This window comes from Hypomesus transpacificus, chromosome 4 (genome assembly GCF_021917145.1).
Source record: "Hypomesus transpacificus isolate Combined female chromosome 4, fHypTra1, whole genome shotgun sequence".
Lineage (NCBI taxonomy): Eukaryota > Metazoa > Chordata > Actinopteri > Osmeriformes > Osmeridae > Hypomesus > Hypomesus transpacificus.
In genome coordinates this window covers 8,305,097-8,317,596 of record NC_061063.1, presented here as the reverse complement: position 1 = coordinate 8,317,596, position 12,500 = coordinate 8,305,097, and the positions used below count along the sequence as shown (strand labels likewise).

General features: G+C 51.1%; 1 protein-coding gene across 3 annotated transcripts in view; it reads right to left on the bottom strand.

Annotated features, from left to right (window-relative positions):
• Nucleotides 1-766: 766 nt before the first annotated feature.
• The window catches only part of clasp2 (cytoplasmic linker associated protein 2), a 28,037-nt gene continuing 16,303 nt past the window's right edge, over nt 767-12,500 (bottom strand). Inside the window, exons 20-38 of one of the 3 annotated variants that reach the window (XM_047019451.1) lie at nt 12,343-12,449; nt 12,054-12,077; nt 11,585-11,740; nt 11,207-11,298; nt 10,912-10,975; nt 10,066-10,125; nt 9,636-9,638; nt 8,851-9,014; nt 8,604-8,682; nt 6,300-6,443; nt 5,988-6,131; nt 5,703-5,809; nt 5,467-5,584; nt 4,006-4,210; nt 3,513-3,706; nt 3,261-3,389; nt 2,939-3,145; nt 2,409-2,525; nt 767-2,287 (exon numbers count right to left, since the gene is read on the bottom strand). In XM_047019451.1, coding sequence (XP_046875407.1) covers nt 2,213-2,287; nt 2,409-2,525; nt 2,939-3,145; nt 3,261-3,389; nt 3,513-3,706; nt 4,006-4,210; nt 5,467-5,584; nt 5,703-5,809; nt 5,988-6,131; nt 6,300-6,443; nt 8,604-8,682; nt 8,851-9,014; nt 9,636-9,638; nt 10,066-10,125; nt 10,912-10,975; nt 11,207-11,298; nt 11,585-11,740; nt 12,054-12,077; nt 12,343-12,449 — 2,189 coding nt within the window. In that variant the 3' untranslated portion in view covers nt 767-2,212. The remainder of the gene's footprint in view (nt 2,288-2,408; nt 2,526-2,938; nt 3,146-3,260; nt 3,390-3,512; nt 3,707-4,005; nt 4,211-5,466; nt 5,585-5,702; nt 5,810-5,987; nt 6,132-6,299; nt 6,444-8,603; nt 8,683-8,850; nt 9,015-9,635; nt 9,639-10,065; nt 10,126-10,911; nt 10,976-11,206; nt 11,299-11,584; nt 11,741-12,053; nt 12,078-12,342; nt 12,450-12,500) is intronic. The other 2 variants (XM_047019453.1, XM_047019454.1) reach the window with 2 other exon arrangements.

Genomic DNA, 12,500 nt, shown 5'->3' with positions numbered 1-12,500 from the left:
GTCGTAGGTTCTCGGTGAGCGCTTCAGCGCAGGGCTGTCTGATCTGAGTAGTATACGAGAAGTTCAATTTACAATCGCCTGTGGTAACTTCCGCAAGTTACAGGTATCCACTTTTTTATACGCAGTTATCTTCAATTTCGGGACAAATCGTTTTTTTCATTAGCATAGAAGTGTAAAGTGTTGGTGCAGTCCCTAAGGCTACGTTATTTCAAATGTTCACCCAGTCTCTGACTTGTCACGACTACTCGCATGTGGTATGTGACATAACACCGCACTCAAAACTAGGCATGAAGGCACGAGTCACCCCAGACTTTCGTGACAGGAGCTGATGTCTAGAAATAGCTAGTGGCAGAATGTTACATTTCTTGCCATAAGGAACACACGCAAACATGTAAGGCCCTTCATTCGCATTCTATACTATTGGTTCCACTAATGGAAAGAAGTCCGATTGTCTGCCCGTTGCACAACACATGTATTAGGTGCAAGACAAATTCCAGGTTACAGTGTGCATTAAAGATGGTAACGTGCACTCTCCACCGTAACTGAGAAAGCAACAGCTTTAGGACATAAAAGCTTTCCATCAAGCAGGTCTCTGATTTAAACCATCATCAAATTAAACCCAATCTGAATCAGTTGGCATATCATTTAGGAGCATCAAATGTCCACAACCACAGGTTTAAGACCAGGGCTGAATCCAAGAGGCATGGAGGTTTAGACCTGGTTGAGACAGATTCATGTATTCTAATGATTGACATAGAGGCTTCTGTTTATTATGGTCTGTACAAGTGTTCTTTATTTTCATTGTAAGCACAGCTTTGTAAATGCACAGAGGAAACAGTGAACTCTAGAATGTTACTCACAAGAGGGGAAAACGTGTCACAATGAGAAGAGAAAGAGAAGAGGAAAAGAGGAGCATGACAGTTTTCCAGATCTGTAAATAATACATTTCTACAAATTCCTCATCAGAGAAACCAATGAGAGACTACAACACGCAACAGAAGAACCAAAAAAATAAAAAAAATAAACATGGATGGGCACAGGTGCACGCACGTGCCCCTTTAGGGACTCAATTATTTTACTGGATATTATTTTTTTTATATCGTATATAGATACAAATCCACTATGTGATAATAATAATCCATGTCCAGTCATACTTTGACTCCACGGAGTAAGTAACCACTCACATATCATCTGAAATGGTTGGATTTAAAACGGAGGGGGAGGGGGGGGGGGGGCAGTGGAAGGTACCATGAATTATTTAATTTTTTCAAAGCAGTGGGAATCATTTGTTTAAACCCCTTTCTGACTTTAGGAAGTATCCAGATAAAAAGTTTCTCGTTATAAATCGTCTCATGCATAGCCAAGCACATTATGTCTACCTCAGTCTCTCTCTGTGTAGCTAAAAGCAGGTATGGCCTGTTGAGCATTAGTGCTGGGTGGGTCATACCTCGTGAACATCAGCACCGTTGAGTCCGAGGGGTTTCAAAGCCTTTAACAGCCCTCACCCCAACACACAGATAAAAGAAACACAAATAAACCCCCTCCTCTTCCCTAACCCTGGACAACTGTTCCGAAAATCCCCACCATCCACCCTCTTTCCTGCCATGCCCTCCTCTCCCTAGCCTCTGCTATTTAGTCACAACTGGCTGGTTTCCATAGCGCCAACTCCCTCTTCCTTCCTTCCTTGTTGCTATGGAGGCCGAGGGCAAGGGGTGTGTTTGGGAGAGACAGAGCTGGGAGTGGGCTTGGATGACACACACTTGGGGTTGAATGCGTGTGAGTGTTAGGTCGGGGGTACAAGACAACACGAGAATAACCTTCTGGGGTTCAAGGGTCACAGGGGGTGTTTTAGTCTGAATGCTAGAGAGCAGGATGTATCTTCGGCGTCTTAGAGGAGAACTACAACACTTGTTCTCCTGCACTCCTCACCACAAGTCCCACAATGCACTGCAGCAGTAACGGCGGAAGAAGACGACGGGAAACAGGAAGTCTGACCCAGAGTGTCTGAGCATGTGGGGTATGGTTGAGCCTGCGTGTCAGTGTCTCTCAGTGTAAGCGTGTGTGTGTGTGACTGTGTGTTTCCGTTTCATCCAAATCTGTGCATCGTTTATTAGGGTTTGTGTTCATGAGAGGGTGTGAGTGAGTGAGTGTGTGTGGGTGTAGATTTCCGAGCTGTAGTTCTTGGTTTGGCCTGTAGGAGTGCTGTTTGTTCCTATAGGCCCTCTGGAGGTTCACTGCCACTGGAGCCAGACTGAGCCCGCTTGATGTACAGATTCAACAACTTCAGCTGAGAGGGAAAATGAAATTTAATTAGACTGAGCCCCCAAAAAACATACAAAGACAGAAGTTCTGTGCAGGGTATGAATCCTCGATACGTTGGAGGAAGAAATGGGAATCTGAGAGCTCACCTTGCTGCCTGTGAGCTGGCTGAGATGTGGTTTGAGGTCCTCTCCTATGACTGCATAGATGGCCACCAGACAGAACACACAGGCCTTCCTCACACTGCTTTCAGAGTTGTCGTAGCCCTGCAGAAGGTCACATAAAGAGGTTATAACCCTGCAGAAGGTCACATAAAGAGGTTATAACCCTGCAGAAGGTCACAAAGAGGTTATAACCCTGCAGAAGGTCACATAAAGAGGTTAGAACCCTGTGTGTACCAGGATTTCTGTGTCTGTTTGCATTAATATAATGGTTAATAGTCAATACTAATTCACCTGTTCATTTACATTTTACATTTAGTCATTTAGCAGACGCTCTTATCCAGAGCGACTTACAGTAAAGTACAGGGACATTCTCCCCAAGCAAGTAGGGTGAAGTGCCTTGCCCAAGGACACAACGTAATTTGGCACGGCGGGGAATCAACCAACAACCTTCTGATTAATAGCCCGACTCCCTAACCGCTCAGCCATCTGACCCCCTTTAGGTGTGTGTGTGTTACCTGTATGAGTCCAGGGACGATCTCAGGCAGCATGGCCTGTAGGCCGTCCCGTGGGACCCTCTCGATGACCTTGGTCTGCATCTTGATGGCGGCCAGGTTGATGGGATAGTCAGCTGACTGGATGATGGGACACAGTACCTTGACGCACTGGTCAGGGCTGATGGACGTCGCTAGCATGGCGGCTGTCTCCTCCGCCGCTCTCACTACCTGCACACACACACACACACACACACACGAGCCAATCAGAGACGGCATGACACAATAGGACTGAATCCCAGGTACAGATGTGTTGGATGTGTGTGAGAACCAGGTGTGTGTGTACCTCCTTGTGCGGGTCCTTGTGTGCTTCCAGAGCCTTCATGATGGTGAGCTCAGCGTAGTTCTTAAACCTCCAGGGCTGCCGGCTCAGAATCTCTCTCAGCACACGGAGGGCCAGCGCACGAATCACATGCTGGGGAGGACAAACCAGTTAGCTTCTTTCCATTGTTTTACTTGCCCTGAACTGTAAAGTGATCTACCAGAAATGGACTGAGGATAGATGTGTGTAGGTGTGTTTGTGTGTGTGTGTGTATACCTCTCTGTCTCCCAGCGTCTCTAACAGGAGCAGTAAGATGGTTTTGAAGTGTTCGTCCCAGACCTGCAGCGTGTTTTCACGAATCAGCTTCAACAGTTCACACAGCGCCGCCTTCCTCTCCTCCACACGCTCGTTGTGATTGGACAGCTCCTTCAGCAGGTCAGCAACAAGCTCCGACTGGTCCAGATTACTGTCTGGGAAAGGTGCGAACCAATGGGGGTTGAGCAAAGCCATTCCCAGCCTCCAATGCAATGTGTGTGTGCATGATGATCATTTACATATACTCATTTAGCAGACGCTCTTATCCAGAGCGACTTACAGTAAAGTACAGGGACATTCCCCCGAGGCAAGTAGGCTGAAGTGCCTTGCCCAAGGACACAACGTCATTTTCTCACAGCCGTGAATCGAACCGGCAACCTTCTGATTAATAGCCCGATTCCCAAACCACTCAGCCATCTGACCCCCGCGCGTCTGTGTGTGTGTGTGTGCCTACCGTCTAGCTGGCCTGACTCGTCCATGCTGGTGTCCTTGATGTTGTGTTTGTAGGGGGAGTCGGAGAAGGGGTCCCGGGCCCCGCGGGGGCTGGAGGAGAGCAGGGACGTGTTGAGGAGAGACGTCTTGTTGTCCAGCGCAGTCCGTCCCCCGTCCACCGCGTCTGCTGCCTTCCCATCAGACCCACTGCCCCCGCCCACGCCCCCCTGAGAGAGACACACGCACAAACAGGGACAGAGAGGGATACAGAGAAAAACGGAAATGGGGATATTATTTATTAAGTATTCACACTAATCCGACCTTCCTGTGACCTACAGTAGCATGTTGTGGTACTGTAGGTAGTGGTACACCTACATCTAATACTGCCTGTGATTACTATGAGATTGAATTGAGAATGTTGGGATCGCTTTCATTTCTCAATTATTTTTTAAATAAGGCTTCAACATTTTGGATTAGATGTTGTTTTCTAGCTCGACTCTTCAATAACAATTTGATGTGAGATCTGTTGCGCTGGCGGGGTGTGCTGGAGGGGTGTGCTGGAGGGCAAACCCAAGAGACGGGTCATAGAGTTGAAGGCGGTTATACAAGCCGTGTTCCTGTTACTGTTGATGTTTTCCATCAAACCAGGATGGACGTGCTGATGACTCAGGTGCAGCCTGCCTGGCAGGTTGATGAGGTCATGGAGGCGGGTCAAGTTTCAGACTGACCCAAACATGAAATGTCAAGGGGTCGCCCTCCCGTAACGGGACATACCATGTCTTTATATGGGATGGAGGTGTCGGCAGGGCTGACGCAAGTGCTGACAAACAAGGTTTTTTCTTTCTTTCTTCTTCTCCCCTAAAAAAGAACGGGACTAAACATAACTGTGTGTGAATGTGTACTCCCATTTGCGGCTCTATCTTCGGGACGGCATCTGCCTGGGGAGGGGGTGCGTGGCAGCTAGGACTGATGAGGGTCACAGTCCAGTGGAGGTCAGTTCCCACACTCAGTGGGGGTGAGCGGGAAGCATGATGATCAGGTGTCAGGAGGATCGTGGGTGTGTGTGTGTGTGTCACACGCGCGTGTGTGTGTCACGCGTGTGTGTGTGTCACGCGTGTGTGTGTGTGTCACGCGTGTGTGTCACGCGTGTGTGTGTCACGCGCGCGTGTGTGTCACACGTGTGTGTGTGTGTCACGCGTGTGTGTGTGTCACGCTTGTGTGTGTGTCTCACACGTGTGTGTGTGTGTCTCACGCGTGTGTGTGTGTGTCACGCGTGTGTGTCGGGGACTCAATGTGGCATCCACCAGAGCTAGACAGGAACTATAAATAATCGAGGGGAACAAGGTGTCATACACATGGGGGCCCAGTTAGACTGAGCTGGGATCTGGTGTGTGTGGTGAAGAAGGCTGGGCCCATCTGTTCTCACTGCCCCTCTGACATGGAACACTCCCCCCCCCCCCCTCCCCCTGTCTTGTTATCTTACTGGTTCGTTCATGTCTTCTTGGCTGCGGACGCTGAAGTTCTGGATCGCCTCGGTAACGCCTCTGAGTGAGCTGTAGATGTCCTCAGAGTTCATGTTCTCCGTGTCGTAGTCAAACGCACTACACACACACACACATCATCATCAGAACACGCTCAAAAACCTGACACTGTATGTCAATAGAGGCATTGAAAACATGAACACAACCTAAGAACTGAGTGTGTGTGAGTGTGTGTTACCTTGGCGAGGGCGTGTTCTGGGAGGTGTTGGTGGGAGAGGTGAGGGGGCTGGACCAGCTGGCGGGAGATCGGGGGGTGTGGCGCGTCAGGGGGCTTCCCATTGGTGCCTGAGAACAAAACAACATGAACTCCTGCCAATCATACCTGGCGTGGTTTATCTACACGTCCTGGGTTATGTCTGAGAGTCAGCACTGCTGTTATATTGCGAGTGTGTGTGAGAGACAGTGTGTGTGTGTGTGTGAGACAGAGAGTGTGTGTGTGAGAGACAGTGTGTGTGTGTGTTACCTGTGCAGTGTTGCCTGTGTTCCTCAGGTGGTTCTGTAGCAGTTTGGTGGCTCCATCCTGGAAGGTTTTAGGCAGGGCTCCAAGCAACATGGTGAACTCAGGAGTATTCAACTGGAACAGCGAGATCAACACGGACTGGGCCGCCTGCAACACGCACAGGAGAGAACACACACACACAACCACAGCCCCTTAGCATGATCGAAACCAATGGAATCTATGAAACCATGCAGCTACCACTAAAGGAAAACGCGATGGTTGTCCCATGTTATTGCGTGCATGCGTGGCTGCAGTGTGGACGGTGTCGGTTCACACCTTCCGGACGTCCGAGCTCTTGGGCTCGGTGGTCCAGGTGATGATGCGGGACACGGCCAGGCGCGTCTCGCTGGAGTTGACAAAGTCTGGAGCCTCCATCTGCAGTGTTAACGTCTCGATGTACTTCAGGATGGCCACCTTCACCTGGACACACACACGCACGCATTAATCAACATGGATTAACAGGCACGGCCTTTCATATGATCAACCTGCAAACATCCACTATAACCAACACACACATATGGATCCTGCACTACATGCAACACACAAAATGGCCTTTGAGCTTTACCTGCAAGAATACATAGCACTGTTAGTTCAACCTCAAACATAAACAGACATATCGGTGAACACAAGATGACAAGCATCTCTACCAGCACATCTCTTGGAAATGAAATCACAATGGGGAATTTCTGGTTGACAAAAAAAGATTGTGTTTGGGCTGTTTCTGGAACCGCAAGTGTTAAAAATGCCCATGCTTGACAAAACTTGGAGAGCACAAAAAACACGATTAGCCAGAATGGGAAATGGGACGAATGACAAAAGAGAAACAAGACGACGGACAACTTGGAACATGATTTCAGAGCCTTTCCAAACAAAACTCCTTCGCTTGCTCTCCTCTGCCTCCATTCTGCCAAGTCGGTCTCCCTGCCTCTCTTCCCCCAGTCTCCCTGCCTCCCTAGCCCCAGTCTCCCTGCCTCTCTTCCCCCAGTCTCCCTGCCTCTCTTCCCCCAGTCTCCCTGCCTCCCTAGCCCCAGTCTCCCTGCCTCCCTAGCCCCAGTCTCCCTGATGCACCATCTTGTCCCGTCTCTTACTCAGCGCGCGCGTCATAAAATGGCTCCCCCCGGAGCACACTGACCTGGGAGGACTGGTTCCAGGCTGCGACCTGCTCGTGCAGGCAACAGGCGTGGCGCCTCGCTCTGGGGGGAAGCAATTTTAGCGCGGACCCGCCCCTGCCTCGCCCGCAACACGAGCTCCGCATAGGCTTCAGAGAGAGAGAGGAGAGCACCACGTCAACAGACGGAGAGAGGAAGGGAGAGGGAAGGAGGGAGGGAGGCGGAAGAGAGAAAGGACAGGAAAAAATGAAAGGATAGGTGAAGGGAGAGGTGTGTGGGAGGGGAAGAGAGGAAGAGATGAGGTCGAGTGGAGATGATTTAAAAGGACGAGTTGATGGAAGGGGTAAGGAAAGAAAAATATAAGAGTTAGTCAAAGGGATAGACAGAAAGAATGGGAGAAGTATGGAGGGAGGGGAGGAGGAAGGGGGGGAGGAGGAAGGAAAGGGAGGAGGAAGGGGGGGAGGAGGAAGGAAAGGGAGGAGGAAGGAGGGGAGGAGGAAGGAAAGGGAGGAGGAAGGAAAGGGAGGAGGAAGGAAAGGGAGGAGGAAGGGGGGGAGGAGGAAGGAAAGGGAGGAGGAAGGGGGGGAGGAGGAAGGGGGGGAGGAGGAAGGAAAGGGAGGAGGAAGGGGGGGAGGAGGAAGGGGGGGAGGAGGAAGGGGGGGAGGAGGAAGGAAAGGGAGGAGGAAGGGGGGGAGGAGGAAGGAAAGGGAGGAGGAAGGGGGGGAGGAGGAAGGAAAGGGAGGAGGAAGGAAAGGGAGGAGGAAGGAAAGGGAGGAGGAAGGGGGGGAGGAGGAAGGAAAGGGAGGAGGAAGGGGGGGAGGAGGAAGGGGGGGAGGAGGAAGGGGGGGAGGAGGAAGGAAAGGGAGGAGGAAGGAAAGGGAGGAGGAAGGGGGGGAGGAGGAAGGAAAGGGAGGATGAAGGGGGGGAGGATGAAGGGGGGAGGAGGAAGGGGGGGAGGAGGAAGGAAAGGGAGGAGGAAGGGGGGGAGGAGGAAGGGGGGGAGGAGGAAGGAAAGGGAGGAGGAAGGGGGGGAGGAGGAAGGAAAGGGAGGAGGAAGGGGGGGAGGAGGAAGGAAAGGGAGGAGGAAGGAAAGGGAGGAGGAAGGGGGGGAGGAGGAAGGAAAGGGAGGTTTGAGGGAGAAAAGGGTCCAGCCTGTAGCTCCAAGCCGATGATGCGTTTATCTGGACAGCGAATGCTACGTCTATCAGAGTCCAGGAGTAAAAGGTGGGGCGGAGCCAGCATTAGCATACGGAAGGTTCAGCGAGGGGGGGGGTTACCATGGTTACAAAGACAGAACAGCCCAAAAGCCAAAGTCTCCTGCCTCTGAACCCCCAACCCCCCCGTTCTTAGATTGTGTTCCCCTGCCACCCTTGCACTCACGTAAAAACCATGGTAACAACACAATCTTCAAACAAAACTCAAATCACTTACAAAACACGCACACTCAATCATAACCTTTCTTTCTTTCTACCTTGAGGTTGGGGGTCTGTGTCTGGTCCACAGTGAACCTCATGAGGATGGTGAACTGAAGATCGTTGGGGAAAGACTCTCTAAAGAGATAGAGAAAACAGAACAACAATGTTGAACTCTTTTGTTCCTTTTAGCCACATTAAATCACACACACACACAAGCAAGCGCACACATGCACACACAGGCAGGCACACGAACACGCACAGGCAGGCACACACACACACACACACACACGCACACACACTGACCGTGTGATGTCCAGGGCCCTCTGGACCTTGGCCTGGACAGAGCCCAGCAGGTCTGCTCCCATCTTCTTGAGCAGCTGAGTGAGCAGCACAAACAGCCAGTCCTGCAGGTCCTCCTTATGCACCAGCACAAAGTCCACCAGCGTCTCCAGGAACATGCTGAACACCTGCACACACACACACACACACACACACACACACACACACACACACACACACACACACACACACACACGTTACACACGCTGCATACACACGCTGCGTACACACACAGCTCCGTGATGGCGTGCACACAAAGTCACACACACAAATCAGACAATAAGACACACAGGGACGTAGCTAGCAAACACCTGGGAGGGGGAGGGGCATTATGGGATAGCATTAGTCTTCCAGGGAGATGCTGAGATCAAAGGTCCATGCAGAGGAAATATCCATCCATCCATCCATCTAATTCAGGAATCACTTACACACATATTCTTCATTGGTTGACAACCAATATGACAGCAATGATCTATCAACATGTCAGACAGCAAGCACCAATCACCACCAACCATCCGTTAGGTCAACAGTCCATTCAATATGCTGATTGGCCGTGGACTACCCAGGACCACGACCAGTAACCAATCTCAAAACAGGGTAAGATGTCACAGAAATAACATCTTCAAGTGGGTTAGTGAGTGAGTCTGCGGTTGCCCTGGAGACGAGTCGCAGATTAGTTGCCCAATCGGATTAATGCGTGAGAGTCACAACCACACAGTCAAACAAGACGGGCTTCGGACGGAACTTACTCTCTACAGAGAGTCCCGTGGGGGCGGGCGTGGAGGAGAGAGAGACACACGTCAGTTAGCATCCTGGCTCACACAGCACACAACAGCCTCACTGGATATGCAGGGTCTGTTTCACACTTCAGCCAGTTCATGTCTGAACTAAGGGTGTGTCGCGACACACAACACGACAGATGAAGAGATGAAGTGAGATGGAAAACAGTCAACTCAAGAAGGGGGGGGGGGAGGAGAGGAACAAACAAACAAACAAACAAACAAACAAAAAAAAAAAAGAAAAACTTAACAAAAAGAGAAATGGTTTGAGCGAGATTGAAGGAGAAAAGCCCCCAGAGCTGGAGGAGAGGAGTGAGGGGGACTGGAGGGGGAGGAAGAGAGAGAGAGGAGGGGGGAAGAAAGAAAGCAAAGGAACAGAACGGGGAGCGATGAGATGTACCTTGAAGGAGGCTGAGCTTATACCGGATTCTGCCGTGCCGTACACTCTGCCGGAGTCTCGCTGAAATTCACAACCGTCACCGTCAGACGAGGGGGAGAGCAACACACACTCGACTGAGGGTGTGTGTTGGGGGGGTGGGAGGGGAGGTCCGGGAGGGGAGAGAGGTGGTGGGGGCACTCAAAACGCCGCAAGTGGGAGGGGGAGCGGAGTTAGAGGGGGAGCGGATTGTAGCTGGTTAGTCAGAAGGAAAGGAAGGCTACGAAAAAGTGTGTGTGTGTGGGGGGGGGGGGGGGGGGGGGGCGGTGTTCCCTTTAAGACACCACAACGCGAAGAGGGTGAGGGAGGCGAGGGTTGCAGTGAACGCAAGTGAGCACCACCAGCGGATTGGCTGACAGGACAGCAAGAGAGCAATCCCATTGGCTAGGGAAGAGCGTGAGGGTCACACGCAAACTCAAGGCATGGCATGCCATTAGATACCAGTAAGCTACCGCTGCACGCAGAGCATGCTAGTGTGTCGGTGTGTGTGGGCAAGGCTGTGTGTGTGTGTGTGTGTGTGTGGGAAAGGCTGTGTGTGTGTATGTGTGTGGGCAAGAATGTGTGTGTGTTTATTGAGTTGATCTACGTGTCTGAGGACGTGAGATGATACGTGTGTGTGTGTGTTTACGAACAATATTCTCCAGGCGGTTGTTTTGGCAGAATCCGGTATACTGGGTGAGAATGAGTGAAGTGATGATGTATGTAATCTGTCAGAATGTGTGTGTGTGTGTGTGTGAGCGTGTGTGTGTGAGCGTGTGTGTGTGAGCGTGTGTGTTGGCGTTTCAGTGGCTTCCCAGCATGCATCCATACCTTACTGTGGGGATCTGCAAACATCCTGGTGAAGATCTCACACAGTCTCTTCAGCTCCACACGACTGCAAGACCAAAACACAGACACACTTACACCAAAACACAACGGCTCTCTAATCCCAAGTCTGTCTAACGTTAAGTCTGGGCTGTGTTAAAACGATCAGGGCTCTGGGGTGACCTCTTAGCGGCTAATGGTTCTGGTCTGGGATGATAAAGACAATAAATTAAACATGATATAAGATATTTGCAACTGTTCTTCCTCTTGTTAACTGGCTGCTGAGCAGGGATTGGCTGACCTCAGGGTGCGCTGGTTCTTCAGCAGCGCCTGCAGTCCCAGAAGCCCCTCCTTCCTCTCCGACCAGTTGGCGCTGGCGCAGCGGTTCAACACCTGCAGCGGGAGATGCAGAAAAGGGCGGGAACATTAGAGGTCATGACATGAACTGCCAGTAATTCCCAGAGTCGGAAAACGCCACTTAACGCAGACTCAGCAAACACATCCAGCGAAACTAACTGGCTTGTGTCCCGAGTAATTGCTGTGACGCCACGGAAAGTACAAATTCCACGAGACAGGGTGCGCGGTGTGTTCTAGCGCTTTCACAAAATCAATAGTCCTGTTTCCAATGCCGAGTGCGAGTGTATTGATTGGTTGAGGTTTGATGTGGTGGTCAGCTGACCTCTGCCACGTCCTCTGTCTGTCTCATGTACGTGGGGATGGCCCCTCCGTTCCTGGAGCTGTATGAGCGCTCCGAGCACGCACTCGAGGCGTCGCTGTTGGCGTCGTCGTCAGAGTACATCCCATAATTGTCGTACCGTCGCCGCGCGGGTTTCTTCTGCAGAGGGTTAAGGAGAGAGAGAGAGACAGAGAGGAGAGAGAGAGGAGAGAGAGACAGAGAGATGAGTGGATACTGGTATCTCTTTTCCTGACGTCACTACAGGTCTAGGCTTGGTGCCTGCTAGTGGTTGCATTTATGCTAGAGGTTAAATCTACTGTCTCATGGCATCTGCTAACAAACTAACTAGTATGTGGCTTTAAATCAGGGCCACCGTTAAGATGACTAACGGTGGTTAACAATAGGAACTAAACTAAAACACTAAAGTGCGCACACACGCACACACACACTAGAAGCAGGTAAAGAGGCTGACCTTGGACCGCATGTCTCCCAACAGCTGAGAGCGTTAAACAGAGGCAGAATCAACGGGTTAGTTGGAGAACACACACTCTCAGGTCCCACACACTGGGCTCAGAGAAGACACAGAAAACACACTCTCTCTCTGCAGTGGACACACTCGCAACCAAGGGACGTGTGCAGCATGGGGGGAAAGACTGGTTGTGTGTGTGTGTGTTGTACTCGGGTGAAGGCGTGTGTGGTACTGTGTGTGTGTGTGTTGTACTCGGGTGAAGGCGTGTGTGGTACTGTGTGTGTGTGTGTACCAGTGCGTCTGCAAGAGCCTCCTCTACATCTGAGCCGGTGTTCAGGACTCTCATGGCGCTGACTGATGATGACAAGCGGCTGGACTGACTGATACCCAACCCTGACCCTGGAGAGAGAGAGGGAGATAGGAGAGAGAGAGATAGGGAGAGAGGGAGAG